General features: G+C 42.6%; 10 protein-coding genes across 15 annotated transcripts; 3 read left to right on the top strand and 7 right to left on the bottom strand.

Annotated features, from left to right (window-relative positions):
• Positions 1 to 585: 585 nt before the first annotated feature.
• Positions 586 to 3,985, top strand: LOC132797228 (uncharacterized). The gene is made up of 4 exons (XM_060808833.1): positions 586 to 742; positions 3,003 to 3,154; positions 3,225 to 3,410; positions 3,487 to 3,985. The coding sequence occupies exons 2-4, from the start codon at positions 3,038 to 3,040 to the stop codon at positions 3,664 to 3,666; spliced, it is 483 nt and encodes a 160-aa protein (XP_060664816.1). The 5' UTR covers positions 586 to 742; positions 3,003 to 3,037; the 3' UTR covers positions 3,667 to 3,985.
• A 115-nt stretch (positions 3,986 to 4,100) lies between these two features.
• Positions 4,101 to 5,226, bottom strand: LOC132797227 (uncharacterized). Its single transcript, XM_060808832.1, has 3 exons — positions 5,090 to 5,226; positions 4,744 to 5,025; positions 4,101 to 4,674 (listed from the first exon to the last, which is right to left on the bottom strand). Exons 1-3 carry the CDS (start codon positions 5,165 to 5,167, stop codon positions 4,468 to 4,470), a joined length of 567 nt encoding a protein of 188 aa, XP_060664815.1. The 5' UTR covers positions 5,168 to 5,226; the 3' UTR covers positions 4,101 to 4,467.
• A 353-nt stretch (positions 5,227 to 5,579) lies between these two features.
• LOC132797223 (mitoguardin) lies at positions 5,580 to 8,414 on the bottom strand. Its single transcript, XM_060808827.1, has 3 exons — positions 7,887 to 8,414; positions 6,591 to 7,802; positions 5,580 to 5,885 (listed from the first exon to the last, which is right to left on the bottom strand). Exons 1-3 carry the CDS (start codon positions 7,944 to 7,946, stop codon positions 5,688 to 5,690), a joined length of 1,470 nt encoding a protein of 489 aa, XP_060664810.1. The 5' UTR covers positions 7,947 to 8,414; the 3' UTR covers positions 5,580 to 5,687.
• A 673-nt stretch (positions 8,415 to 9,087) lies between these two features.
• LOC132795849 (carboxypeptidase D) lies at positions 9,088 to 27,138 on the top strand. 6 transcript variants are annotated; one of them, XM_060806759.1, is made up of 10 exons: positions 9,088 to 9,215; positions 9,692 to 9,754; positions 23,837 to 24,203; positions 24,310 to 24,642; positions 24,704 to 24,891; positions 25,309 to 25,338; positions 25,446 to 25,741; positions 25,801 to 25,977; positions 26,036 to 26,128; positions 26,842 to 27,138. In XM_060806759.1, the coding sequence occupies exons 3-10, from the start codon at positions 24,007 to 24,009 to the stop codon at positions 27,010 to 27,012; spliced, it is 1,485 nt and encodes a 494-aa protein (XP_060662742.1). In that variant the 5' UTR covers positions 9,088 to 9,215; positions 9,692 to 9,754; positions 23,837 to 24,006; the 3' UTR covers positions 27,013 to 27,138. The 6 variants fall into 6 exon arrangements, with proteins under 6 accessions (XP_060662742.1, XP_060662741.1, XP_060662745.1 ...); XM_060806758.1 differs by having other exon boundaries at positions 24,704 to 24,892; positions 25,298 to 25,338; XM_060806762.1 differs by lacking the exon at positions 26,842 to 27,138 and adding an exon at positions 26,247 to 26,808 and having other exon boundaries at positions 24,704 to 24,892; positions 25,298 to 25,338.
• Positions 13,152 to 14,120, bottom strand: LOC132795852 (serine protease SP24D). Its single transcript, XM_060806766.1, has 2 exons — positions 13,809 to 14,120; positions 13,152 to 13,754 (listed from the first exon to the last, which is right to left on the bottom strand). Exons 1-2 carry the CDS (start codon positions 14,087 to 14,089, stop codon positions 13,211 to 13,213), a joined length of 825 nt encoding a protein of 274 aa, XP_060662749.1. The 5' UTR covers positions 14,090 to 14,120; the 3' UTR covers positions 13,152 to 13,210.
• LOC132795854 (serine protease SP24D-like) lies at positions 14,814 to 15,701 on the bottom strand. The gene is made up of 2 exons (XM_060806767.1): positions 15,441 to 15,701; positions 14,814 to 15,375 (listed from the first exon to the last, which is right to left on the bottom strand). The coding sequence occupies exons 1-2, from the start codon at positions 15,680 to 15,682 to the stop codon at positions 14,850 to 14,852; spliced, it is 768 nt and encodes a 255-aa protein (XP_060662750.1). The 5' UTR covers positions 15,683 to 15,701; the 3' UTR covers positions 14,814 to 14,849.
• LOC132795485 (trypsin beta) lies at positions 17,190 to 18,345 on the bottom strand. Its single transcript, XM_060806222.1, has 2 exons — positions 18,125 to 18,345; positions 17,190 to 17,724 (listed from the first exon to the last, which is right to left on the bottom strand). The coding sequence occupies exons 1-2, from the start codon at positions 18,343 to 18,345 to the stop codon at positions 17,190 to 17,192; spliced, it is 756 nt and encodes a 251-aa protein (XP_060662205.1).
• On the bottom strand, positions 18,955 to 19,950 carry LOC132795851 (chymotrypsin-1). Its single transcript, XM_060806765.1, has 2 exons — positions 19,691 to 19,950; positions 18,955 to 19,630 (listed from the first exon to the last, which is right to left on the bottom strand). Exons 1-2 carry the CDS (start codon positions 19,915 to 19,917, stop codon positions 19,078 to 19,080), a joined length of 780 nt encoding a protein of 259 aa, XP_060662748.1. The 5' UTR covers positions 19,918 to 19,950; the 3' UTR covers positions 18,955 to 19,077.
• On the top strand, positions 20,108 to 22,340 carry LOC132795855 (serine protease SP24D). The gene is made up of 2 exons (XM_060806768.1): positions 20,108 to 20,376; positions 20,445 to 22,340. Exons 1-2 carry the CDS (start codon positions 20,153 to 20,155, stop codon positions 20,974 to 20,976), a joined length of 756 nt encoding a protein of 251 aa, XP_060662751.1. The 5' UTR covers positions 20,108 to 20,152; the 3' UTR covers positions 20,977 to 22,340.
• On the bottom strand, positions 22,163 to 23,294 carry LOC132795856 (serine protease SP24D). Its single transcript, XM_060806769.1, has 2 exons — positions 23,056 to 23,294; positions 22,163 to 22,694 (listed from the first exon to the last, which is right to left on the bottom strand). The coding sequence occupies exons 1-2, from the start codon at positions 23,262 to 23,264 to the stop codon at positions 22,163 to 22,165; spliced, it is 741 nt and encodes a 246-aa protein (XP_060662752.1). The 5' UTR covers positions 23,265 to 23,294.
• Positions 27,139 to 27,638: the final 500 nt, after the last annotated feature.

Raw genomic sequence — 27,638 nt, 5'->3', positions numbered from 1 at the left:
TCTCCCACTCTACAAACTCTTCTCTCACTTGCACAGCGAGTGAGTCAGAATGTCTATGAGATAGCGGCAAATGCAGGACAACAACAAAAGCAGCAGCAAGTAGGGCACTTTTGCTCTCTCCCTCAAGAAGCTTTCTCTTCTTATTGGAGATAATTTGTAAATGGGTGATGAGACATTTAAAAGCTTTACAATGGCGACCTGTGCGTGTCGGGGGTGTGTTAAGGCTACTATGCACAATAATAATAATAGTAAAAAAAAAAACGTCGCTCGACATTGTTTTCTTCGATAGCGATTGCGATTGCTTGTGCTTCATATTGTATTGTGGCTGCGCTGCTTGGTTTAGTGACATAATGACGTCATCGTTGCGCTGAATGAGTCGCTCCACAGCGACGACGCTACTGTTGCTTACTGCTCCAACCAGCAGCAGTAGGAGCAGCAGCAACAACAACAACAGCAACTTGTTGTTGATTTGTACGTGCTTGTATATTTTGACGCTGCTGGCGTGTGCGTTGACGCCGACGTTGCCTGTGGCCATTGCTGGCAAAAGCAACAAAAAGGCGTAAACGAAATTGAAAATATTTTCGTAGTTTCAGTTTCGTTTTAAACGTGAGCGCGCCAAGACGCAAAAATATCAAAATAAAAAACAATTCTCGAAATTCGACAACGAACGTTTTCCGAATACAAAAACAAAAGAACAAGCTTCTTTAAACTAAATCAACGGATTATTTCGTGAGTCCAAAAAGTAAGCACACGACGACAACGACGATCGCATGCCTTAAGTTCTACATACATATAAGTAAATCGAAATTATACACTTTTTTTTCGATCGTATGATTTATACAGTAAAACATTTGTATATATGTTTCTTTTCAAAATTGGTGTGTGTGTGAGTGTGTTACCAAAAAAAAAAAAGAAAATAAAGCAACAATCTTAGAATACTAAGGTGTGGCTAACGCAAAAAAAACGATGATTAAATGATGGTCAAATCAGTAAGCAATCAGGTCATAAACAAACAAACCTTTGATGATGATGATCTCACTCTACCTTGGAATGTCGCACAAGCTGCGTAATGCAGTGTTGCCTACACACAAAATGTGCAGCACAACTGCTCAGACTCACTGTGGCAATTACTGTTATCAAAAATTCGTGGCTACGAGGAATCAAATTTCCCCCCCGAAAATGTTGTTTAAAAAGCTGTTCTTCGTTCTTTTTGTCTTACACATAGTTGGCGTATGATATCATGATATGTTTTTAACAAAAAATGAAAGAAACCGGCGCCTCTTGTGATATTGCTTTTGTTTTTCTCGACATATAAATTTTTTGTTGTGCTTTGTGGTTTCAAAAGACTAGAAAAAAAAAACATTCAAAAATTATTATGCAGCCCTCGAGAGCGCAACGGAAATCCGCTCACTAATCAGCATCAAAATGTGGTTCGGTTTGTTTTGAATTCTTCTTCGTTTCGCTGTTGTTGTTATTGTCGAGGGTTGGGCATTTTCAAAAAAAAAAAAAAAAAAAAACTTGAATTTCAATGTCTCCACATTTGAGGCGATGTTTGTAAATTGTTACGTCATCACGGCTGACTGAATTGATGTTTGCTTTGGAATGGTTGATTGATGAATGGTATGGATGGATATATGGTATGGCGTCATTGTTTTGACTTGGGGGATCTAAATACTCAGCCTCTGATACTGACTAATGCCGTTCGTTTATAGACCTGGCGACAGCGCCTGAGAAAACAACATGAAATGTGATAAGCTTTTGGTCTAGACCTATTTTCATTGTTATTCTTGCAAATAGATATCGTGATTTCGGGAAATTCTAATCAAATTGGAAAGATGAGTCGAGTAGTAGTACATCATCAGATTTTGAAATAATATGTATGTATATATTATAAAGTACACACATTTCGATCTATAAGACATCGCCAATTGCTTCCACTCGCTCAACACTTTGCGCAAAAAAAAAAATACTTTAATGCGCGCCCCCATTTCGAAAATACATATAGAGCGATATCTACATATATATGTATATGCATATGTATGTATATGTGAGTCCACGCGTAGATATTCATAATATGGACCTATATACACATACATACATATATATATAGTCGTAGATTCAACAGATTTTCATGTTTCCATCGAAATATTGCTGAAAACACAAAAGCCAGCGACCATAAAGTCCATGACGTCACGACACCAGCTATAGAGATGAGATGAGAGACATACAAATTACAAATACAGTCATGCCAATACACACACACACACACACACACATACATATGTGTATATAGCCAAGCAATCTGTAGAATAGACAGTAAATAGAATTTCTAGTTTCTCCTGCGATGTTTCAATAGCATTTGGCGTTCATCGAGGCCGGCATTGAAAATGTTTAATTTTAGACAAAAAATAATAACAAAATCTATGGCCAAAAATACAACACTTTTAGAGGCAACAATGGGCGTGGCTAGGGCAACACATTCAACAAAACAACAACAAAAATTATAGAAAAACAAATATCTATGCACTTGCAGCATTTAATTGCAGTTTGAAACTTTATAAAAATAACCCAAGTAATGCGCATATATCTTTCAAATATTAATTTTTCTTAGAACTACACTTATAAAATTATTTATACTTTTGGTTAAAATATAAATAATTAAATAACATAAATTTAATCAGAATTATTCTTTAAATAACATACATATATGAAATTATTAATAATGGTCTGATTATTGTATTTCTTAATCATCAATTGCACTTTATAAAAATTAGAAATCTATTTAATATTTATGAATAATATACTTTGATATACATATAATATATATCAAACTTTATTAATATTAGAAAATAATATAAGTTCGCGATAAAAGTCGGATTTTTTTTGTTATATCGCTTCAATGCTTTTGTGTTTTTATTCTGATTAAAATGAAAACTAGGGTTAATAATTATATTCAATTTGTGACTCATTGTGTTTGCTCATTTCTCATTTATTCCGACCAGCCCCAACCAACCCACCTTAACCAACCACCGCCAAGATGTCTCACTCCGTGACCATAACACGCACAACGACCAGCACCACCAACACCTCCTATATTGTGTTGAATACGGGCTACCTCAAGACGTTCCCTGGTCTTCTGAAGCTCTTCGAGCTGGTAAGTGAAAAATACATGCATAAATATGTACTATATATCATCATTTCTAACTACTTTCATTCTCATGCAGATCATTGGCGTCGCCATTGTCACCATAATGGCCATCAACTTTGATGCAAGGTATTTTGCTACTTATCGCCCACAGGATTTGTTCCATTACCTGATGGCCACAACGTTTATGATAGGGACATTTTGTTTATTCCTCGCCTGTCTCACATCGTTGAGCACGGGCGGTCTGATCGCCAAAACGATCTATGTAAGTGATGATCAATTGAATCGATTGGATTCCCAATAATTGTGGTGTTTTTCTTCTTCTTTTTCTTTTAATATAGGAACTAATCTATCATTCGGTGGCTGCTATACTGTTGGTTGTCTCATCCGCCCTGCTGCTGATCAAGTTGAAGGATTACAAGCATGATTCCTACATGGCAGCCGGCATTTTGGGCCTGGTCAATGCGGTGCTGTACTTCATAAGCGCATTCCTGGCACATCGATCATATCGCGGCATTTAAGCCTGAGGCATTTAAGCGAAACAGAGAGATAGAGAGAGGGCGAGAGTGAGAGCGCATCACTTTCGAGCAAGTCAATCAATGTAATGTAATGTAACAAAACAGTTCATCTCAATCAGAATCGGAATCAGAAAATCAAGAATCATGAATCAGAATCGGCTAAAAAGATAACGCACAAGCCAATATACAGAGAGTCTCTTTGTTGCACTGTTCAAATAATTGTGGCGCTACATATGCATAATACTACTATTATTATCATTATTATTAAAATAATTATTATGTTTTGTAATTTTTTTTTATCACACTCGTCTGTCGTTTTTTTGTACCATGTATTCGAATAAACGTGTCTATATGTTTTTTTTGTATACAAATTTGGTTTTATTTTAAATAAATGTAGGGGAAAATATCTGTGTAACCAGATATAAACAATTGCCAAGTTTTGCATAACAATATTATTTATAGAATCATAATAAAGTGAGTCCTACTAACGAAGCAAATACAAACTCTTAGTTGTAGTATATACAAACAATTTTAGTTTCAACTCTTGTGCGTTTCAGTTCGATTAAACTTATTGGAATAAATGTAGTCAAATGAAAAAGTTCTCGTAATAAGATCAGAATGAATATAGTTAATTTTCCACTACGCAATAAATAAATATACACCTTATTAGTACACAAATGCAGTTGTGTTCATTTACAATGAAATTGTTCGACTCGAATTGATAAAGAAATTTAGTTACTTTATATCCTCTTTTGTAAAGCTAGTTTTAGTAACTGTTTGTGGCTATAAAGTGTGTGAAGAAGCTCAGATGCCGTTGTCCTCCATTTGAAAGTAATATTGACAGGAGTGGATGAGAAAGAAGACAACAGCGAGACAGATATTGATGGCAATGAAATACATGAATCCAACGATAAACTGATTGCACCAGTCCTCCATAAAGGGCATCCTGTCATGCAGTATAACGGTGGCACTGAACAGAACCACGGACAAAACGCCGCCCACCAACATCATCTACATGAAAACCACAAAGTTGGAAGTTGAATAAGCGATAAACTTAATGCTTAACTTAATGTTGCTTACCGCATTCGAGGTAATGAAATTGATATCGAAATGACTCAAGTACTGGGCACGTATCAGCACCATGACCGTGAACGTATAGCAAATGGTCAGCACAAGGGTCCACTTCATGTAGAACAATTCCAGCCAGGTGAGATGTGCTCCGCCCTCCGCACCATCCACAATGAAGGTCTGCTGGCAGCGATCTCTTGCATCGAATGGCAATTGGAACTCGGTGCTTTGGGCTGTCTTCTCATCGATATGCACAATCTTGTTGAGAATGTGCAGTGCAGCAAAGCAACAGATCTGCAGGACAATAAATTAATTTAAGATGTAGGAGCAAAGCAATGTTTGATTTCTTGCTACTTACAAATGCACAGAAGGCCACGAATCCGGTGCTGAAGCCCAAGCCTCTGCAGCACATCTTGTGGCGACGAGTTGCCAACATTGACTGGCCAAGTCAAGAGGATAATATCAGCCAGCTTGCTGGCGGCTGTTGCAATTGGAGACGCCAACTGTTTGGCGCTGACAGCTGCTTTCATTTGCTTTGCGCGGCGACAGTCAAGTAAACAGTTTTCAGTTTTATTTTACAATTGTTTTTGGGCGACTTTAATGCGATTCTCTTAATCATAATATGTGTGTGAGTTTTAATGTATGCGTGTGTCTATTAAAATTAGTCAACGTTGTTTTTGTTTTTTGTTGGGAGTGTAAAGCGATCAAAGCAGATAAAACAAAACGCTTTGGCCATGTCCTTTGTTGAGCCATAATCCTTAACTGAACAAACAATAATAATCCCAATTATAACTACAACTAATCAGAATTCTATTTACCCCCCGTCCCTCCCTCTTCAGTTCGTCTACTGGCTAAACTTGACGCCAATATTATTGACACGCGTCTGCATGTGCTTCAGCACATCCTCCGAGAACTCCTCGATGGTGGTGAATCGACTCTTCTGGAAGCTATAGATGTCATCCAAAAAAGGACAGCAATTGTTCCCGGAAATAGTGGCAAATGTCGCGTAAATTCTCATTAGGCCCGAAGAAGCCCCACGCCATCAACGGTGATATTTGCTCCGATATCACATAGAAATGTGCCATGAATCCATTGGGGAACTTTAACATTCGCTTCTTCGCTTTCAACACCGACCAAACGGCCGTCGTAAGTGCCTACGAAAAGAAATGTGATTATTAAGACAAATTCAATTCATATGCTAAACAAATACTTTCAATTTCGTGTGTGTGTGAAGCGAATACTATAGATTTATTATTAAATTAGCGAAAGTGAAACAATCAAAAAGTCATTGACCTGTGATTATAGCCTTATGTGTGAAGAGCTGTTTGCTTAGGACAGGTTAGTTAAGAGAATTTTTGTTTCTTTGTTTCTTATTTCATAATGTATTTCTTTCAAACTCGTTTAATTGTTTTTCTTTCTTTTGTTTATTATTTCATAATATATATTTTTCTCTATTATATTCCTTTCATTCTGGTTTAATATAATATCTCTTTCTTTTCTTGTTTTTAAGTATTTCATAATACATTTTTTCTTCCTCTATTATATTATATTTCAAACTGGTTTAATATTTGTTGTTTAAAATTTTATAATATAGATTTCTTTATATCCTTTTCCTATATATGTCTTTCTATTCTTTTTATGTTTTTCTTAATATATTTTTTTTTCCTCTATTATATTTCAAACTGGTTGAAGAAAATTATACTTGTTGTCAAATTGGCTGATTATACTTGTCTTAGAATATCCTAGTTATCTTGAAAAAAGTGATTTAACTGAAAAAGTATCTTCTAAATAATTGATCCCTAAGAACTTCGCTTCTACGTAAATTGAAAGTTTGTTACCACAAAAATATAATTTCTTACCGTCTCTTTGAATCCATTGGATAGCCAACGATTCTGGACAACAGCTGTGACACTGGCTGGCGGCGCATCGAGATCCCGGAACGAGTCCAGAATGATAAAGTCCAGGCAAATGTCGTAGAATGTCATTGCCTTGACGTTGCGCTGTTCGAGCTCCATTTGAATGCACGGCCAATTGTTGGGATCGTGCAGGAAGTTGACCATATCCTCGTAGCCAACGAGAAACTCCTTGGTGTCCTTATCGCTCAGGCACAACAGATCGGTCAGTATTTGTCGACCGGCATCGCAGATCCATTGACCCACGGCCGCATCCTTGAAGAGAAACTGAAAGGCAAGCCGCACGCAATGCAACTTGGCCAAATACTCGGTGTCGCTGCTGCAGTGCATCAATTCGGAGCGTATGGTGCGACATGGCACCGTGTACTCGTCGTGATGCCTGAGCGCGGTCTGGAATAGCGGATACTCCTCGTATGCCGTCTCAATGAAGCCATCGAACTCACGTAGATCAGCCACTTGATCCAGAGCCGAGGCGAAACTTTCCGCCGAATCGAAATTGGGATCAGAGCCAGCGCGACTGAGCACGCTGCCCGATTTCCTCGAGTGCCGATCGTCGTCATCATTATTATCGCCGGCAGCAACAAATCCATCCTCCTCGGCCTCATCAATGGAATGTTCCTCGCGGAAAAGCACCGAACGCTGATCGAGAAAGAGCAGTTCGCTCTGCTCCTGTAGCGTATAGGACATCTCGAGCAGATTCTGTATTTCGCGACAGAACTCCGAGTCCTCCGCTGTGGTCAACGAGGCGGGCACACCGCCCGGCGAATAGTGAGCGGCCAGCGCATCCTCCCAAAAGTTAATAACCGTATCCAACGCCTCCATGCCCATCACACCCAATTGTTGTGCGGTTAGCTGTGTCATGCCCACGGGCCCGGTGAGGTTCTGATTGTTGATCTGGGCACCGACACCAATCGAGCCCGATGCCAGCGACAGGCGATCCGAATAGGCGAGCGTTGAACCCACCGGGCTGCCCGATCTTGCCGACGCCTTGGAGCCGGCTATCGATGCCAGATCGTTGGGACTGCGCATGCTGTTTCGGGTGCGACGACCCGTATACTTTCTGGGACGACGTGTGGGACGCGGCGGTTTGCGACGCCGTAGGAATCGCGATAAGACGCCCATAAGCGCCACACCGGCAGTTAGGGAGAAGAGCACCACCTGACGGCGAGAAGAGAAAGTTATTGTTAGTTGTTTTCAAAACATCGTTCACTGCTGGCATGCGCTAGCTGGCTGGCTACTCACTTTTGTGGTGGTGGATACCCTAAAGGGTAAACACCATCCAGCCGGCATCAGGCGCTGCATGCTGTGGAATATTTTTGAGGATTGTGGATTGTGTTTTTGGCAGATGCTGGATTTGTGGTCTCCGCTTTTGTGCGTGCTTTGAGGTTAAACTGGGCTGGACGCAGTTACGCGCGCAACTTTCCAAGTCGCGTGCACATTGGCGACTGCCGTCTTACACTTCTCTCTCTCTCCCGGCAAATCGCGTGTTTTGTTTTGCCCCCTTGTCCCTCGTGCTTTTTGTTGTTGACCTTTTGGAACCGCTTTTGAACGAAGCGAAGCGCTGCTCTCTGTGTTATCGTCGGTCCAAGTGCTTGGAATGGTTTTGATAACTACAAACACCAGCAGCACCAAACACCGCCACCACGTTTCTATGATTGTCAATAGAGAGCGCAATCAAATCACCGACTTTCACTTTCCCCGTTCAAAACAACAAAATTGCATCACTATTTCGTTTGGCCTACAAAAAAATTCCAAATTACGGCGGCGAGCTTGTTCAAATGAACTAGCCGACCAGCTAACCGAACTAGTTCGGCGCATTTTGAGTGCAATTATTCCGTTGTTGTTCCGCCCTTTCTGTTAATAGCACTGTTAACGCGCCGCCTGTTGAGCTGCGTTAACAGCAAACTGTTACGCTGCACTGCTACAATCCGTGAACCAGCGGGTGCAACTGTTTAGTAACCGTTATGTTTAAAACTTCAAATTTCAGCGCGATAACTTAACTGCATTCAAATTTAAATTCAGTTTTATTTAAGTTATTCGTAATTTGGAATGATAATGTTAATAATAACGTGAAAATATAAAAAATTTCAAATGTAATGTAAAAATGAAGCAAAATACAAAAGGAACCATTGTGCTCCCGAATCGGCGACGCCGATTTTGTTGCGCCAATTATTAATTTTGCAAGTAAAGAGCGTTTTCTCGTTTCACGTTTCAAAAGCAGGCATAATTTTCACATTAAACATAAAACTAATGTTCTTGTCTCCAAGTGATATTTGTAATATACTATGTACTATATCAAATCAAAATCGAGCTCTGCCAAACTGTCGGACGCTGCGCCGGATGCCATTGCTGCTGCTGCCAGCCGCTCTGCCAGCGTCGCCAGAGTCGCCAGAGTCGACGTCCACGGCCGCTGTCTGGTTTTTGGCTTAGAGCACAAGCAGTGTCTGTCAGTCGAACTTTAACGGCGCTGGTTAACGGACGCGTTTTACTTGCTCCTCTTTGGCAATCACTCTCTCTCTAGTAGCAGTTTGTCTCTCTCGCACCGCCGAAAACACTCGCAACGCTTCGAAAGTAAGAAGCACAAAAAAAAAACGGTTAAAGTTCAAGCAGAAGCAAAAGACACGCTTCCTTAAAGCAAAACGATTTTTGTTGATTATTTACATTGTTTGTGGTTTGTTATTGTTGTCGTTCCCCTTTCTTTTGGCCATTGTTGCTGCTTTATGGCCTCACCACAGTGCGTGTGCGGTGCGTGCTAATTGAACCTATTTCCTCCTCCCTCCCCTCTACACTATCATCCTCCTCGTTGCCGTTGCGTAGGCGTAAAGAGAAACTTTTGTTTTTTTTTGCTTTTTTTTTGACGCCTAAGAATTTGGATGCGCCTTGTGTGTATTTTTCTATTTTGTTATTGTTTGTTTTTTTTGTGAGCATGACATTTTTGTTGTTGGCGACATAAATTGGAATTGTGTGTGTGAAGAAATTGGAAGCCCGGCAAGAGCGATGAATTGAATTGAAAGCTGATTGTTTTTATGCAAATATTCTATTTGCAGTTTTGCGACGCCGACAGTGACAGCGACGCCAACAGCAGCAACGCAAGCAACTGAAAAGTGCAGGTAAATTAACCTTTTTGTTATACATATATGTATATAGTATGTTGATGAACTTAATGCATGTGCAAGCACGTGCACAATTTGAAGATCAAGGTTGCCACCTCCTTCCAGTAGAGCATAGACAGTGACAAGGCCAGCAGCTCTGTTGCAGTTGTAGTTGTGTTGCCACTACCATTGCCAAGGTGAAGGTCATTGCAAGCAACCACGACAACGACGACGACGACGTCGGCAGCAACTGCATGCAGTTTATTGTTGTTATATAAACGAGAGTCTGGCAGCAGCCACCCGTACACTCCGCCTACCCCACACACATACAGAGAATCACACACACTACTAACCCAGTAAGTAAGTGCGCATGCCTCTGCTGACGTCGCGACGTCACTCTCTCCGCGTCATGTCCTTTTCGCACTGCTTTCTCTGCTGACGCTTCCGCCATGGCCATTGTCGCCGTCGTCGTCGCCGTCGCAGCAGCAACACAGCAGCAGCAGCGCCAGCATTGAACTTGACAGCTACTTTCAATGCGACGACCACGACCACGACCGAGAGACTCTGCCGACGACGAGACATTAAACAGTAACAAGGTTAGTGGGTTAACTCTGTCGACTCCACTCTTGTCTTTTCTCTCTCTCTCTTGCTCTGTCTCGCCCCTCTTTTCTCCTACGCTGCGTCACCAGCTGACGTCGCCGTCGACGTCGACTGCGGCCGGATTTAGAAACCCGTTATCAAGTGCGCTCTGAGGCCCCGCTATTGATCATCACTGCTTGCCTTTGGCATTTCTTCAGGTCCCCTTACCTCGCCCCTTCCCCAGGCTGCATAAATGTCCATTAAAAGCCACTTAATCTGGTTGCATTTTTTGTTTTCCAATGTGGTTGGCGGGGCGAGGAGCGCGCTTTCAATTTTGATTACTTTCCATGCCAACGCAAAATCCAATTGCAACAGCAGTCACAACGACAACAACAACAACAACAACAACAACAACAACAATATCAGCAGCAGCAACTTTAACTGTAGTTGTGCCACATGCGAATCGAAATGCATGTGAATTTGCTTTTTGTCGTGGAAGTGGCACAGGTGAAATTGCCCCAAGCTCTTCTTTTGGATCTTCGTTTAGCCGATAAACAAGTTCCACTGCTATCGATTGCACTTCGATTGCCGTCGATTTGAATGCATCGAAAATCCGTTACTGCCAATGCATTTGCACCCGATGAGAGATCTCTCCTTAAATTAACAGTTCTTAATTAGTTTTTTAATCGCTGCAACAGTTAAGCTAAATTTGAACCTTTGAACTCTAAATCCCAAATGATTATTTTCTTATTTTCACAAAATTAAAGATTATCTTATAGTAACTTTAAGAGAGACAACTTTTAAAATTTTTATAAGAAACTTTCCTCACCATCGCAAGGGAGCGTAGAACAAATCCCAACATAAGATTTTGCATATTGTGCAATCAAAGTTCAGCGTAACTTACAGTTTCGTTGCCATTGTTTAAAATTTAACTGACTAATAACCAGAAGCTTAAGCTTGCATTAGGAATTGCAAATATAGAAATCAATTATTCAGAAAACAAATATCTAAGTATTTTTGGAATTAACAAATGTTGGGAATCAAGTTGAAAGTAAACTAGTTTCTATTTATCTGAATAGTCTTCTTTATACAGGGTGCTCTTGTTGCAGCAAATAGAAAGCAAGCGATAATGAGAGTACTTAAAGAAAACTATACAATAAATGTCATGCTATGTTTCATCATCTCCATCATGAACTTCTATAAAGATTTTCTTTTTTTTTATTACTATTTCTCTTTAAAATATCTTAAATTATCTATTTAGTAGTTTCAATATATATTTAAAGTATATGTATTTACGATTCCATCGCGTCAATTTGTATATCAAAGTGAGTTTTTTGTCTTCTGGGCAATCAGTATGCAGAGTACTCGCATTATAGAGGGATTAATGAGTTCGATGACTTGGCAACTGCGATTTCAACATACATGAATTGCATGCTAAGCCGCATTTTACACTTGGCTGCGAGATGGATGAACTGACAAATGCTATGCCACGTACGATAATTACGAATCGCAGGGATGGGTTATTGCGGGGGGCAAGGAGGGAGGAAATTGAAATGGAAATAAAATATGGAAGGAAAATCTCTTCAAAAGCTGGCGACTACGAATTATGTGAGACAAGTTAAATGAAAACCAAAACAAAATCATTAAATGCCGACTTACGAGTATGTGGTCGGAGAAAGGGGATGGTTAGGATGGGAAGGGGGCATGTTGGTGGTTAAGTGGTTTGTAATGCCTGGAAAAAAACTAAAACAAAAAACGAAAATTAAAAAAAAAGACGGAAAATTACTGAATAAACACACCAAACATCCAGAGTTGCTCTCAATGTAGTTTTCACTTTCACAAATTGTACCTGACGGATTTGATGGGGTCGCTGGTCGACACTCCACATAGTTGTCTTTAGCGCTGTTGTTGTTGTTGTTTTTGTTGTTGTTGATGGCCTCCTCTTGGTGACAAGAGGGTCACAGGGGCGATGGCTGGCGGGGCGGGTCAGTTAATGGGCTGAGCTCTAGCTACGCTCTGATAACTCAGAGAGACACTCTTTTAACGCCATTCAAACAACGATAAAAAGAACTTGATTTATTTTTGGATTTAAACGGAAATGGAGAATACGAGTTCCGGGAATTCCAGTGCTAAAATGAGATGAAAACTTGCATATATTAAACACAGATAATTTGCAAAGCTGAGTCACAAGTCCTTTAATTTGCTGGCCAAGTTGACTGTTGTATACCCTATAAACAAAGAACATAGAACAGTTATCCCATTTCAACTTAATATATTTTGTATTTTGTATGTTCCAAGTGTTCCATATGTGGGATATGCGTAGATGGGATTTCAAATAAATAAGATATATTTAGTATTCTTTGAGACACTTTACTAAAATAGTAGCTCTGAAATCGTATTTGCAAACATATTTAAATTCTTAAAAGTTTTCCTTAGGCGGGATATAAAAGTCATATGCTTGAGTTTTTAGAATTTTGTATTCTTCTAAGAACCTTTCCTAAAATTGCAAGAGAGTCTATTAGGTTCTGCTGTAGTATTGAAAAAGTTAGAATTTATTAAGTCAAGCAATCCTACAACGTTTTCCTTATGTAGGATATTAAAATCACATGAGCATAAATGAGTTTCTAAAATTTCTTATTCGCCTAAGATCCTTTACTAACATTACAAGAGAGTCTATTAGGTTCTGCTGTAGTATTGAAAAAGTTTGGATTTATTAAGCAAAGCAATCGTTCAACGTTTTCCTGTAGGATATTAAAGTTCCAGAACTATAAATGAGTATCTAGAATTTCGTATTCGTCTTAGAACCCTTACTAACATTACAAGAGAGTCTATTAGGTTCTGCTGAAGTATTGAAAAAGTTTGAATTTATTTAGTCAAGTATAGTATAAGCATTTTTTATGCACTGCCAAGTTCGGCATTCGCGACAATCCAGTTGCGCAGGTAAGAGACGCGCTCATAGCCATCGGGTGCCTCGCGACCACAGCCGCCGAGGACAAAGCTAGCGACGCCCACCAGCTGATTATTGTAGACAGCCGGACCGCCCGAGTCGCCGTGACAAGCGCCAAGATTGGCGCCATGCAACAGACACATGGTGGTCTCCGGTAGATTGCGCATGTAGCGACTGGTGCACTGATTGCGACTAATGCTGAGCACTTGGATGTAGAGCAGTTCCCTGGAGATGGGGCCGCCATGATAGATGGCACCCCAACCGGAGATGAAGACGCTGGAGTTGGTGGGCGGATCATTGCGAGCTAATTCAATGGAACCCATGTTGGCATTGAAATTGAGATTGGACTTGAGACGCAGCACGGCAACATCGTAGCCAACACCGCCACCATTGTATCTGGGATGCACATTGACTTTGGCAACATCCACATAGGTCTCATGGCTGTTGAGATTCAGGCTGCCCGCCTGTATAGCCAACTGATTGGCAGGAACACTAAACGGATGGAGATACCTTACTGACTCTTCTCACAATTTCCACTACACTTACACATTGGAGCCAAATTGAACGCAGTGTGCCGCCGTCAGGACGTAGTTGCGTGAGATGATTGAGCCGCCACAGGTGTGCTGGCCACGATGACGCAACGATACCTGATGCTTGAATTGACCGGCTCGTGCTCGGCGGCCGCCCACGATGCGTGGTCCAATGGAGAAGCCTGGCTCCTCAAAATCGAGATCAGCTTCCGTCGTCAGCTGTTGCCAGCTGTCGCCGATGCTCAGCGCGAGCAACAATAGATTCACCAGCAATTGCATACTACACCTGTTTGACATTGAACTACTCCCGGATGTCTGTGTGCTCAATGCCGTCTCAACTGTGCTTTTTATGGCCCGGACTCATCAGACGCGCAGCATGTCAGTGTCAATGTTAGCCACAGTCAAATCGATCATCGAGGGTGGCGGGTAACTTCGCTTATCGGACTTGCATATAACGAGCACCTTAATTACCCAACACGTGCCATTAACACCAGCATGGCCCTGCATCACATCATGTGTATTCGACTAAGCCCAATTGATAATTGAATTGCGACGCAACCTCGCTCATCGGCGAGGGTCGAAGCGATATATGAGGAAAGCAAGCAAGGATCTAATTAGAGCAACCATTTGTAGAAGGGGTTCCCAAGTTTAAAAAAAGATGAACCAATTACAAACTGTTTACATTTGAAGTTGTTTTAAGGCTTATTTAAGATTATAAACAATACTTTGAAGAGATGTGTTATTTTAACACCACTAACAATGGGAACCTTTTGATGAACTTTAACATAAGAATGCTTTCAAATTGAAGGTAACTTGATGAAAAACCAAACTTACAGACGAAGTCGGAGAAAGTGACTAAGTAAATGGAGAAAATTTGAACTGATCCAAACCCTAGGTTAGACTTAGTTATAACGTAGAACTGGTGTTATCCTAAAGGTTCCTCAAAAGCAAACTTAAACCAAGAATAATTCTTAAAGCAGGTGGCTCCTAAGTTAAAGAGCAAGCGCTAACATCTAGGTAGTTTAACTTATCATTTTTTATTGGCACAACTAATTGTTTACAAATTGGCATGTTGAATAATCCAGTCGCGATGATAAAAGACCTTAGCATAGCCATCGGGACTCGAGGATCCACAGCCACCGACAACAAAGCCCGCAATACCGACAAGTTCTCCGTTGAAGATCGCTGGCCCACCAGAATCTCCGTTGCAAGCACCATTGCCCGACGTATGAGCCAGACAGAGCATATCGTCCCTGTAGACGGCAATAGAGAGGGCACACGACAACTTGGAGATGGCGCTGAGTGTATTCCATTGCATGGTGCGTGGAATATCGCCGCCAGTGGTGAGACGACCCCAGCCCGAGATGATCACGTCGCTGTTGGCCGGTGTGTCCTCTGTGGCGAGGGGAATGGGAGCCAGCTGGCTGGAGAAGATCAGTGGCTGGGCGAGTTTCAAGACTGCTACATCGAACCAGAAGCTGTTGTATTGGTCATGCACATGCACCTCTTCCACATTGATGAGCATGCCGCCCGAGAAGCGATCCAAGGTGCCAGCGCGAATGCTCAGCAGCGAGGCGGGAGTGCTGCAAGGAACAGCATTAAGATTGTACAATAGATCTTCACCAGAATACGAGAATAGAATACTTACATAGATGAGACTGTGCCATTATCAAACTGGGAGCTGACACAATGTCCCGCCGTCAGGATGTAATCGCGGGAGATGATGGAGCCACCGCAAATGTGTGAGCCGGATTGACGCAGCGAGACCTGATGCGGAAATTGACCGATTGTGGCATCCACACCGCCAACCACACGACCCTCGATGACTGGTGGAGCAGCCGAGGCGAACGCGAGGCAGGCGCAAAATATAAATATTACAGCTCGCAACATGATTGAAAAGTGAAACGTTATAGCAGTAAAGTCAATGTATTTATGCGGAGAGCCGTCTCGGGTTTCTATCTAGCTATCTATCGCCACGTGATAAGATTTATTTCAATTCTAGTGATTATAATCCGATTGAATTTTATTAATTGAACGAGCAAGCGAGCGAGCTTATCCGTCATGGGTTTTATTCCAATCTTTAAATTTATTGTTTTATTGTGGGAGAATTACGCGAATTCTGGGGAAAATCCAGGAAGCGTTTTGTCCACTATTTAAGCTCACTCCTTATCATAGCATTGCTGATATTTGTGTCTATACTAATGCTTGTTGTAGATTGTAAATTGCTTAGTTACTCAACAATTTTCATTGATCTTGCGTTTAATATTTTTAAGGTTGCTAAAAGACCTTGAGTGCGCCTTAAGACTAGATTGCATAACTGAAGTATTGCTAATTCTTTTCTTAGGATGTAAAGCTGTTCTTCAAGATCTCAAGATCTTCAACTAAAATTACGAGAGATTATGTAGGCTCAATTATATTGTTTTGAATTTTGCAGACTTTGGACTTTTATTTGTAGACTCTTCGCCAGTATTTTTGCCATGTATTTTTAGTCTTGTGATTTACAAATCACGAGTGATTGAAAGCAAGTTTCTTGTCAATCTGGATCACAAATAATTTCTAGTCTAGTCATAAATATAGACAACACATTTCACAACGAATTCATCGCCGCGTATGCGTCACAACAAGGCAAATTACTTCCCCAACATTTTGATTGCAGAGAGCTCAGGTGATTCCTATAGAATAGATTTAAAATTCTCCTTCATTCATTTCATCTTTATTAAATTATGCAATTTTAAGTTTCGACTAATAATGATGTAATTAAAATTATTGGCTTCCGTCTACAAATAGGGTCAATCTTATCCATGTGGCCTAGTCATAAAAGTTGATCTAAATTGTAGCTATTTCAGGCTCTCTTATCAACGCCATTAGCGCTTTGACTGAGGTCACATCGCGGACTATCCATAAGCGATATCAATAATCAACTTATCGTCTAATTTAAAGCTTGTTGCAACTGTTAAAACATCGGGGAAATTGCAGAAATTTCAGGGCGTGAGACTGGAAAGGGAATTTCTGCGAAATGCCTCAACTAATCAGAAGAAGCACAACACAAGGGAAAGAATGAAATATGAGTATGCTGGAGAAACAAGTCGATAAGCTCTTTGGAATTCTCTCAAGGAATTCTTTGAAAATAGCTCATGCCAGAGAGAGACTTCTTGGAAAACTAAGGGATACCATAAAAGTATAATGCAGCATATGCCAACAAATAGATCTGAATATAATTGCTATAAAAATACACAAAAAGCAAATATAGAGTACATTTTTGGAGTCTGAAACGCAACTTGGACAAAGATCTTAACAAGTTTTCGCTGCCACCCGCTGAAAGAAAACTCCACCACAGATTATAGTTAGGGATTAATGGTTATATAATTAGCTGGAATTTTTTTGTTCATTTCGGTATCTAGGCAAGCAACTGTTCCTGCAGCCAATCGGAATAACCGGCGACGCGAACAAACACGTCGGGGTAACGTGAGCCACATGCACCGACCACAAAATTGACGACGCCCAATATTTTGTCATTGTAGACAGCAGCTCCGCCACCATCGCCATTGCAGGTGCCCTCCTTAAGGGCATGAGCGAGGCAGAAGCTCGAGCTGGCATCGTGATCGCTGTAGGCATCCAAGCAGACTTCATCGGAGGCAAACGTAAGGTTGAGTTTGCGTATCCTGAATGAGGAGACGCCATCAACGGTGGTGCCCCAACCGGCAACGCTAATCTCAGCGCCTTCAGCGGGCAACGCCTCATCGGCGCCAGTCAATTCAATGGCTTTGATGCGATCTGTCCACTCCAGCGCTGTGTTCAATGTGATGACAGCCAAATTGTTAACCAGCGCATCATAGTCCGGGTGGATGGAATAGGAAGCAATGGTCACAACGTGTCCGCCGGCATATTGATTGGGGCTGCCAACGCGGGCTGAAATGCGGCTGATGTCGATGCTGCGATAGAGCGGAAATAAAAGGGTTAATCAACTGATTTGGTTTGTCTGTATAGAGTTAGATCTACGGAGAGTTGGTCAACTGGGGTTTAATGGAAATGTAGTTTCTCTGTGGTGAATCAATCTCCAGAAGCTTAGTCTTCAAAAAGCTGTTCCCGAAGGGAAGTTTTCAGTGTATCAGTCTCCAAAAGCTTTATCTGTAGAGAGTTAGTTTTCAAGGGGTTAGTCTCCGGATTGTGTGTCTCCTGAATAGTAGTCTGTTAGTCCACAGAGAGCTACTCTCCATATGTTTAGTCTCCATAGGCGAACTCTCCAGAAAACTAACTTATTCACCACCGAGTTATTATTATTATTATTTATTATTCTATAAAATGTGTGCCTCCATAGAGGTTTTAACTTACAGTTTGCCATCGCGATAGAGACAGTGGGCGGCAGTGAGCAACTTGGATGCGGTAATAATGCTGCCTCCGCAGACATGCGCATTGTCCACGCGCAGTGACACCGCATAGGGCGTGGCATCGTTGGCCGCCTCCTCGCCGCCCAAAATGCGACCCTGTGGCGTCTCGGAGTGGACGCCAGCCAGGAGCATGAGCAGGCATAGTGCAGTGGTTAGCTTGATCATCTTGTCGTTGTCGAGTGCGCAAAGCAAATGACGCCCCATTGGAGGCCAAAAGCGTACGGAAAGCTTATCACTACTCCGCTTTGGCCTGGCCTGGCCTGGCTACTCTAAATCTAATCTTATCGCAACGAGCCGTCAATTCAGTCAGCAGCTAATTTCAGCGTTATTATTTGTTATGATTGTGTGGGCACTAAAATTCGCAATAATCGGGCAGTAGCTGCCAAAGGCGGGCGGGCAAAGGCGTAATGGCAGGGACGGAACACTTGCAGGGCTGGAGGACAATCAGGGACGAAGAGTTTGACTGAGAACTTAACGGGAAGAACCAGAGATAGCCAAAGGCTTGTCTCTTGTGACTCATTATGATCAGCGACTAGCTCAAAAAAAGCAATTGACTTGCTATCGTTTGGTTACCTTGCGCTCTCTTTTGCCTCAGCCTTGTTATCAGTGTGATTGGCAGTTGAACACACTATCGATAGCCCTCGTATTGACCATATACACATGTTTAGTTGACCAAGCGAAAAAAAATAACTGGGAAATTTATGGCCATTGTAAAATGATCGAATCGCACATATATATCTAGTATAGTTATAGTGCCGTACCGCCCATAAAATCAAGGTACAACACGCGCTCAATATTCCCGTCAGCAAGAAACACAAACTTTATGCACTTGAAAAAAAATATACAAAAAAAATTATACATGTGGTTGATTGTGGGAAACTCCGTTAACAGGAGATCCTACTGCTCGTTGGCCTCGATCCATGACAAATAGTACGAGATGCGAGTGCTGATGTCGGGATATTTGGTGCCGCAGTTGCCAAAGAAGAAGCTAACAACGCCAACCAAGACACCATCATCATCGACCACGGAGCCACCATCATCGCCACGACAGACGCCCTCGTTCTCGGCATGCGAAAGGCACAGGACCGAATCGTAGCCATAGCCAGCGGAGAGTTCACAGTATGGTTTGCTCAGCGTATTCAGATTGGATTTCTGCAGCTTGTAGTTGGAGGTGCCATCGAGTTGTTCACCCCAACCGGTCACATAGACGGGTGTGCCATTCGCTGGCACCTCTTCAACTTCCGGGTCGGTATCGTTACCGGGGGCGGGCAAGGCGATTTTGTTGATCTTGTCGCCGAAGGTCAATGCCTCACTGAGTGTCAAAATGGCCAAGTCATGCAGAAAGTTGCCATACGATGGATGGATGACAACCTGTTTGACGTCCACCAAACTGCCACCGGCAAATTGATTGATGCTACCAACACGGACCGTCAGCTGATCCACAGAAACTCTGAAGTAGAAAGTTGCAGTGAGTGAGGAGATAAAAAAGCAGGACAAAGTGTTAACTTACGGTGTGGTGCCCACATTGGAGACACAGTGAGCAGCTGTGAGCAGTTGCGTCGCGGAAATAATGTTGGCCGAACAGACATGCGCCTTGTTCAGACGCAACGATGCCACCCAGGGAAACTCTGAGGTCTGGGCATCCTCGGAGCCAAGCAGACGACCCTGCGGCGAGGCCAACACCAGACCTAAGGCAATGCAAATGCAGAGAACGGAGAGTGTACGTGAGGCAATCATGGCGTTGGATTGGAAACTGATTGGTAATACGTTCGCTTCGTTCCACAGTTGCATCTAATCTGGTCAGCTGAACGATAAGTGGCCATGTTGTTTATTACTGACCCCGCTCGATTAGATTTGCTAACACGTATTTGGAGTCTTCGTTGGGGCAATAAAATGAAATAATGGCGCCCGTATAAATGTCGCAAGGTTCTGCCGGCGGGCAATTAGTACGACTTTAAAATCTCCCCCAGAAATGTCGTCGCAATTGCTCGTCTGTCTTCTTGCGGCACTCTGTCTGAGCTGTGTGGCCGCCCAGTCGAGTCGCCTGGTCGATGGCGAATCGGCTGCCGTGGGTTCGCATCCCTACAGCGTCTCGCTCCAGTTTCAAGGTGACCACATCTGTGGCGGTGCCCTAATCAGCGATAGAGTTGTCCTGACGGCAGCGCATTGCGTCACACGTGGCGGTAGCATTGAAAGGTAGCTGTTGTACTTGGAAGTCATTTGTCATTTTATACGCCACTTTAATACCGCTCTAATCCACTCAGTTATCCAGCTAGAAGCTTTACTGTCCGCGCTGGCAGCATTCAACGTTCCGCTGGCGGTCAATTGGTCACCGTCTCCAGTATCGTTGTGCACAAATCCTATGCCAATGGCCTGAATAATTTGGCGCTACTTGTGCTGCACTCGCCGCTCACCCTCAATGCCAACACCCAGCCCATTGCCTTAGCCACTGAGGTGCCTTCAGCTGGCGTTACCTTGACCTTCAGCGGCTGGGGTTCATTGAAGGATTCGGGTGCCTTGAGCCACCGCTTGATTGTGGGCACCCAGCTGTTGCTCAGCGATGCCGAGTGTCAGCAGCAGTTGTATCTGCAGGACGAGGGTCTCCTCTGTTTGGCCCCCACAGATACTCAAACGGCGCAAGGCATTTGCGTTGGCGATGCTGGCGCACCGGCTGTCTACAACAATCAACTGGTTGGCATCGGCAGCTTTTATGTGGGCGGCTGTGGTAGCAGCAGTCCCGATGGTTTCCTCAATATTGCCTACTATCGTGACTGGATCAGCGAGAATACTCCCTGAACCTTTAGATCTTCTTAAGCTTCAGATCTATGCAGTCGAACTCACAATTTGCTTTATTTAGTTACTTTATAAGGGTATTGTAATAAAATTGTTTGGCTTTTGGTTAGCGTGTTTTAGACTCGAAGTGGGATGCGTTCCGGTTACCTTGGGTATTTTTTAGGGGCTAAAAATCTTTGCTACTTACATTGCAGAGGCATGAGATCATCGTGTTTTTTATCGTTCAGACTCGACTCCAAAAAATTGTACACTGCAATTTCTGAAATTCTTTTCTGGTTTTTGCTAGCTCAAAGGTTAAGGTCATAAATAATATATACATTTAAATATTAAAATTTTGGCAATTATTCTCGATGCAATTTCATTTTAACCTATTTGATATAACTTGAAGCTTATTCGATTCTCATAATTTAAATTTAAGAGGTTATAAACTTAAGTATTTTATTCTCTTATTCATTGAGTTTCAAAACTCATTTGTAATGAATCTGTCTGGAGTTACAATTGCATATTGTTAAGTCCCAAGAGACGACATATGATTTTAAAAATATTGCACAACTCTTTACATAGTTTATTTATTATGGAAGCTGCCAATTTTTTTTATTGAATTCACAAACAATCAGCTTGATTTTTTATGTTCATTCATAAATTTTATATTTTAAGACTCTGTACTCTGTACTGTAAAAGTAGGAGCGCCTAGTCAGTTTATCGCACATCGCGTAACAGTTAAAAGGAATAAAATACTTGAACCGACAAATTCCTGATCAACGACAACAGTTGAAGCAAATAACATTTTAGAGCCACTGAAGTTTGTATTGATAGTATTGAGAGTTAACAATTGAGGAAAAAATAAAACCCTCGAGTGAACAATTGCCTTTTATTTAAACAGATAGCATCGCAACTAATAATGAATTAAATGGAATCAAAGTATCATAAAAAAAGGCGTGGGCATGCGATAAGCTGAAGTGGAAGACGCTGTCGAGTATCTATACAACTGACAACTGACAATGGACAATGGACAACTATTAGGGGGTGCGATAGTAGGATTTTTGAAGAGGCCCCAATGTGGCATGCCTGATGAAGTGCGACGCTAATTGAACGTATTGTGCCCCGATAAGATTGAGTTGGATAGAGAGAGCACATTTTTTGTATTGATTGCAGTCGAAAGAATCTTTATTTTATTTTGATTTGCTGTTTATTCCATCTGCTTTTGAATCCAATCGTAGTTGGAAGCAATGCTGATGAAGCGTTCAGGCAACATGCCACCGCATTCGCCAAGCATATCAGCGGCGAGGCCAACAAGTTCTCCCAGATAGACAGCTGGGCCGCCAATGTCCCCGGTGCAAATGCCTTGACGTCTGCCATGTCCCAGGCACAACACCTGATCGTTGTCCACGATCACATTGTCGACCAGGCTGCATTCGCGGTCAGCCTCCACGATGGCGGTGCCAACTTGCAGGGTGCGGTACATGTCGGTGTCGGTTTGCTTAGTGCGTCCCCAGCCAGAGACATCCACATAGGCGCCCACTGGAGGATTCTCGCGGGCCAGAGGCAAGGCACTCACATCACTGTTGAAGACGAAAGCTGACTCCAGACGCAGCAGAGCGACGCCGGTCTTCAGTTCATTGTAGTCGGGACTGAGGGTGATTTCCTCGACGCGTATGCGTTGAGCGGCATTGTAAAGATCGACAGAGCCAGCAGAGACCATGAATAGCTGTGGTGGCCAACTAGGGGTATCGAGAAAGAGGAAACAGGATTAAAATAATAAATAAATATTTGAATAAGAAAATTCAGGATATTCTTAATAAGAGTGAGATCCACGGGAGCTTAGTTAAAACTGATGAAGGAAAAACAGGATGAAATTCTTATAAGAAAACTGAGTAAGGAACCTCGGATATTCCTTGTTTCGAAACTAATTAGGGAACCTCGACGATAGGGTTAACATCTCTAATGCCACTACTTTATTAAAGTGCAAGACTTTTAAAAATTAAAAAAATAAACCGAGTAGAAAACCGGTTGCGAATCCTTTCGGTATTTCAGTTTTTTCGTATCTTTAAAGCATTGCACTTTTATTTGTTTGCTACTTACGCCGTATCCTTGCCGGCGGAGCAGACGCAGGTGAGTGCTGTGAGCGCATAACGCTCAGCAATGATCACCGCACCGCAGTTGTAGGAACCACCAATGGAGAGTGCCGCCTGGTAGGGCAACTGACCCAAAACGGCATCCTCGCCGCCAGCAATGGCTTGAGAGCAACCGATTAGAGCGCTGAGAAACACGAGAGTTGCAGTTAACTTCATTTTGTTAGCGATTTATGGTCGGACATAGATCAGGTCTATAGGTTTATATAGTTCCCACCGGGGTGGCTGTTATCTTATCGCACAAGAGGAGAGGCGAGCAGTGAGATAGTTAGATAGGAAGACAGAGAGAGAGCGAGAGAAATAATTGAGCTGCCCATCCGGTTGATATCTCTGATTAGACAAGAAACTGATCTAATTGCTGTGCATTCGCGTGGCGAATCCAACTGTCTCAACTGACAGCCGATCTGTCTCTCCATCTGTCTGTCTGACGACTCGCAAAATACTGAGAAATCAATGAACTTTGATAGACACCGCCTGGGGGAACACGTTTGCCTGGGTGCCTCCGCTTGGTTGCCCAGGTTTTTATTTATTTATTTTTTTTTTTTTGTTTTGTTGGGGCCAATGCACTCGGCCAAATTGAAGCACGTAGCGTTCGCGTTGCGTTGCGGTCATTTTGGTCTTGCTGAGCAACAGGTTGTCCAGTTGCAGCAATAACAACAACAGTAACAGTAACAGCAACCACAATTTCAACTACAACTCATCCATCTTGATGTTTTGCCTTATAACAACAGCACTCGTTGGCCAGCACTGCACATTTGTGGACTTGACGTCACCATCAACGGTTGAGCAGCCCATCCATCCATCCATCCATCTATCCAACTGCTATTGATCTAGCCATCCTTGGCCATAGCGTCATACCGTCATATCGCCTGACCGCCTTATCGCCATCAAAGCCAATACAATGATACTGCGAAACACAATTGTTGGCCAGCTGCTGTTGCTGATGTTGCTCTACACAACGGAGTATCTGTGCAATGCCAAGACCGTATCCACGGAGCCACTTTCAATGGCATTGCCCGAACCACGAGCTTATCTACCCGATGCCCAAAATCTGGATTTCGTTTATCACGATCACGAGGAGCTCACTCGATTCTTGAGGTACGTCAAAACCGAAAACTGAAAACCGCAAACATTGTTCATCAATTGATAATCATTTCAATACAATCCAAATTGTTTCGTTGTTGCTTTCGTTGTCCGTTGTCAGGGCCACAAGTGCTCGATATCCCAATCTAACAGCACTTTATTCGATTGGCAAATCGATACAAGGCCGTGATCTCTGGGTAATGGTCGTGAGTTCATCGCCGTATGAGCATATGGTGGGCAAACCCGATGTCAAATATGTGGGCAACATTCACGGCAACGAGCCGGTGGGTCGCGAGATGCTATTGCATCTCATTCAGTACTTTGTCAGCAGCTACAACACGGATCAGTATGTGAAATGGCTGTTGGACAACACACGCATACACATCCTGCCTACCATGAATCCCGATGGCTATGCCGTATCGAAGGAAGGCACCTGTGATGGTGGTCAGGGGCGGTAAGTCTTGGTTGGATTACTCATTCGCTAACTGCAAATTAATATTCCTTTTCTCCTTCAGTTACAACGCGCGTGGCTTTGATTTGAATCGCAATTTCCCGGATTACTTTAAGCAGAACAATAAACGTGGACAGCCGGAAACGGATGCGGTCAAGGATTGGATCTCCAAAATACAGTTTGTTCTGAGCGGCAGTCTGCATGGTGGCGCCTTAGTTGCCAGTTATCCGTACGACAACACGCCCAACTCCAGTAAGTAGTCTCATAAGTGCATACGCCCCTGCTTTGTTAGCTGTTTTGACATCTATGCAGGACTCCTGCCCTATCCATGTTTTTATGGCACTCTCATTCTCTTTGGTTGCTTAAGTTGTCGCATTAGTTCTTGTTACAATTCCGGCCTCAATCTGTAGCTAAAACATCGTCCAAGTTCCTGCTTTAGTTCCTAATGTTGTGCCTAAGTCTCTGTTCGAATCCTCGTTCCTATCCTAGTTCCCGATCCAGTTCCTAGCTTAGTAGCTATTTCATTCCTATTCCCATCCCACAATTCCAGTCGTTGCTCTCGTCTAGCCAACTGGTTTTTTGGTTCCGATTTATAAAGTTATCTCTCCCACAATGCTCTCTCTGTTTGAACTTTAATCCTTGCTTTCGCACCAATATGGCTGCTGAAAGGAATCTGCCGTTCGTCCGCGCTCTGTGCGAGTGAGTAATCGTTCGTCTTGCCCCCTTTTCCGGGACGACTCAACTAATCTTTCTCTCTCGCCCATGCTTTCAATCTCTCTTTCTGCCCACATGTCCCCTGGGCGCAGTGTTTCAAACCTATTCGGCAGCGCCGTCGCTGACACCCGACGACGATGTTTTCAAGCATTTATCCCTGGTCTATGCCCGCAATCACGCCAAGATGTCCCGAGGCGTTGCCTGCAAGTCGGCCACGCCAGCTTTTGAAAATGGCATTACAAATGGCGCTGCCTGGTATCCATTGACGGGTGGCATGCAGGATTACAATTATGTGTGGTACGGCTGCATGGAGATTACGTTGGAGATCTCGTGCTGCAAATTTCCACCAGCCTATGAGCTCAAAAAATACTGGGAAGACAATCAACTGGTGAGTTTTACGCAACAAACAACACAATAATAGATGACGCTAATCCCATTTATTTGCAGTCTCTAATTAAATTCCTAGCAGAGGCGCATCGTGGCGTCCAAGGCTTTGTATTCGATCCGGCGGGCATGCCCATTGAGAGAGCTTCCATCAAGATTAAAGGACGTGATGTGGGCTTCCAGACGACCAAATACGGCGAGTTCTGGCGCATACTGCTACCGGGCTACTATAAGGCTGAGGTGATGTGTGAAAGATTCATAAACAATTAGAATGTTGCTTAATTTTGTTCATTTGCAGGTCTTTGCCGAGGGCTATGCGCCACGCGAGGTCGAGTTTGTCATTGTGGAACAGCATCCCACGCTGCTCAATGTCACATTACAAGCATCCAAGGTAAGTGTCCCCGTTGCAAGAGTATGTGTTTCTTCTCACTGTGATGGTTATGGTGATGGTAACTCCTAATTCTCTCCTTCCCTGCCTGCTTGCCATATCTGCATAATCCCTTCTGCAGTATATAATCGCTTCCACCACGACAACTACGAACGCCCCAAAGCGCAGCACAACGGCGCGTAATCTGCGTGATCAGCCCACAGATTAGATGTGATCGGAGCCACTGCATCCACTCCATCTATCTGGCGTGTAAATATGAGTCTCACGAGTGCTTTAATCTTAAGGCTTAACACATAACTAACAAACGAAACTAACTAACTAACCAATTAGTCCCACTAGTAGTACCTTGAAAAAATGGGCAAGATTGCACTTGGATGATTGGTGTAGGATGAGAGGATGTATGAAATAAAATGGAATAGTTATTGACCAATACCTTAGGATTAATCACAATAATTCTTACCTCACACGTATGCCATATTGTTACAAAATATCTTCCTGGTTTTTTGTTTATGATCTTCCTGGTTTTGGTTACGATTGTTATATTCAGAGATTCAACTAATTGTTAAGTGTTTCTTGTTGTTAAAATAATATTGTAAATTGATGAAATACCTGTTTCGTTATGATTTGTTTTGGCTTTTTAACGTGGACAATAAAATGTGACGGAGTTGCTTTCAATCTAGAAACACTTGTATCTTAACACAACATTATCTTCACAGCGCGTTGAGGGAGTTGGCGCCGGAGGTCCATCGTTTTATCGACCCATGCAGGCACCGCAGCATTATAGACCAGGTGTCCCGCCCTATGCAACAGCCGCCTCCAATGACAACGGCATCTTGTCCACCATCAGCAATGGACTAAACAGTTTGTACTCGAATATATTCGGTTGAGCTTGCTGATGCTAAGTATGGATGTTCTTTTAATTGCTAAGTTTATTTGTGTGTAGAATCTAGACCTAAGTTGTTTGTCTATTTATTATTAAAACAAGAAACAACCAATAAACGTTTTCAATTTTCATTGAAAATATTCAGGATTTTTTTTATTGTTATCGAAGTGCCCAATTCTTAGGTAACCCCACAATTTTCTTTGCAAAACAAAAACAAGTCCTGTCAAACACAAAAAAACATCAATCAACAGCAAACCGCAATACAGCAAGTCACTTGCTTGCTAAGTGCAGTCATCTATCGGTCGTTATCGCAATGACGATTTAATCGGTGTCACGTGAGCCAAAAAAGTTCCAGAAAGCAGATAAAATACCAGGCGAACATAAATGAGCAGCACGTAGAAATACAGCAAGTCATTTGCTAGCTAAGTCGCGGCATCTATCGGTCTTTCTCGCAATGACGATTTAGTTGGCGTCACGAGCGCCAAAAAAGTTCCAGACAGCTGACAAAATAACAGGTGAACATAAATCAGCAGCAAGCAGAAATACAACAAGTCACTTGCTTGCTGAATGGCGCCATCTATCGAAAGTTCTCTCAAACATGCGGCTACAAAAAACGAAATGTTTGGGCGC

Source organism: Drosophila nasuta, chromosome X (assembly GCF_023558535.2).
Source record: "Drosophila nasuta strain 15112-1781.00 chromosome X, ASM2355853v1, whole genome shotgun sequence".
Lineage (NCBI taxonomy): Eukaryota > Metazoa > Arthropoda > Insecta > Diptera > Drosophilidae > Drosophila > Drosophila nasuta.
Note: the sequence above shows the minus strand (reverse complement) of the source record. Positions and strands in the feature narration are given on the sequence as shown.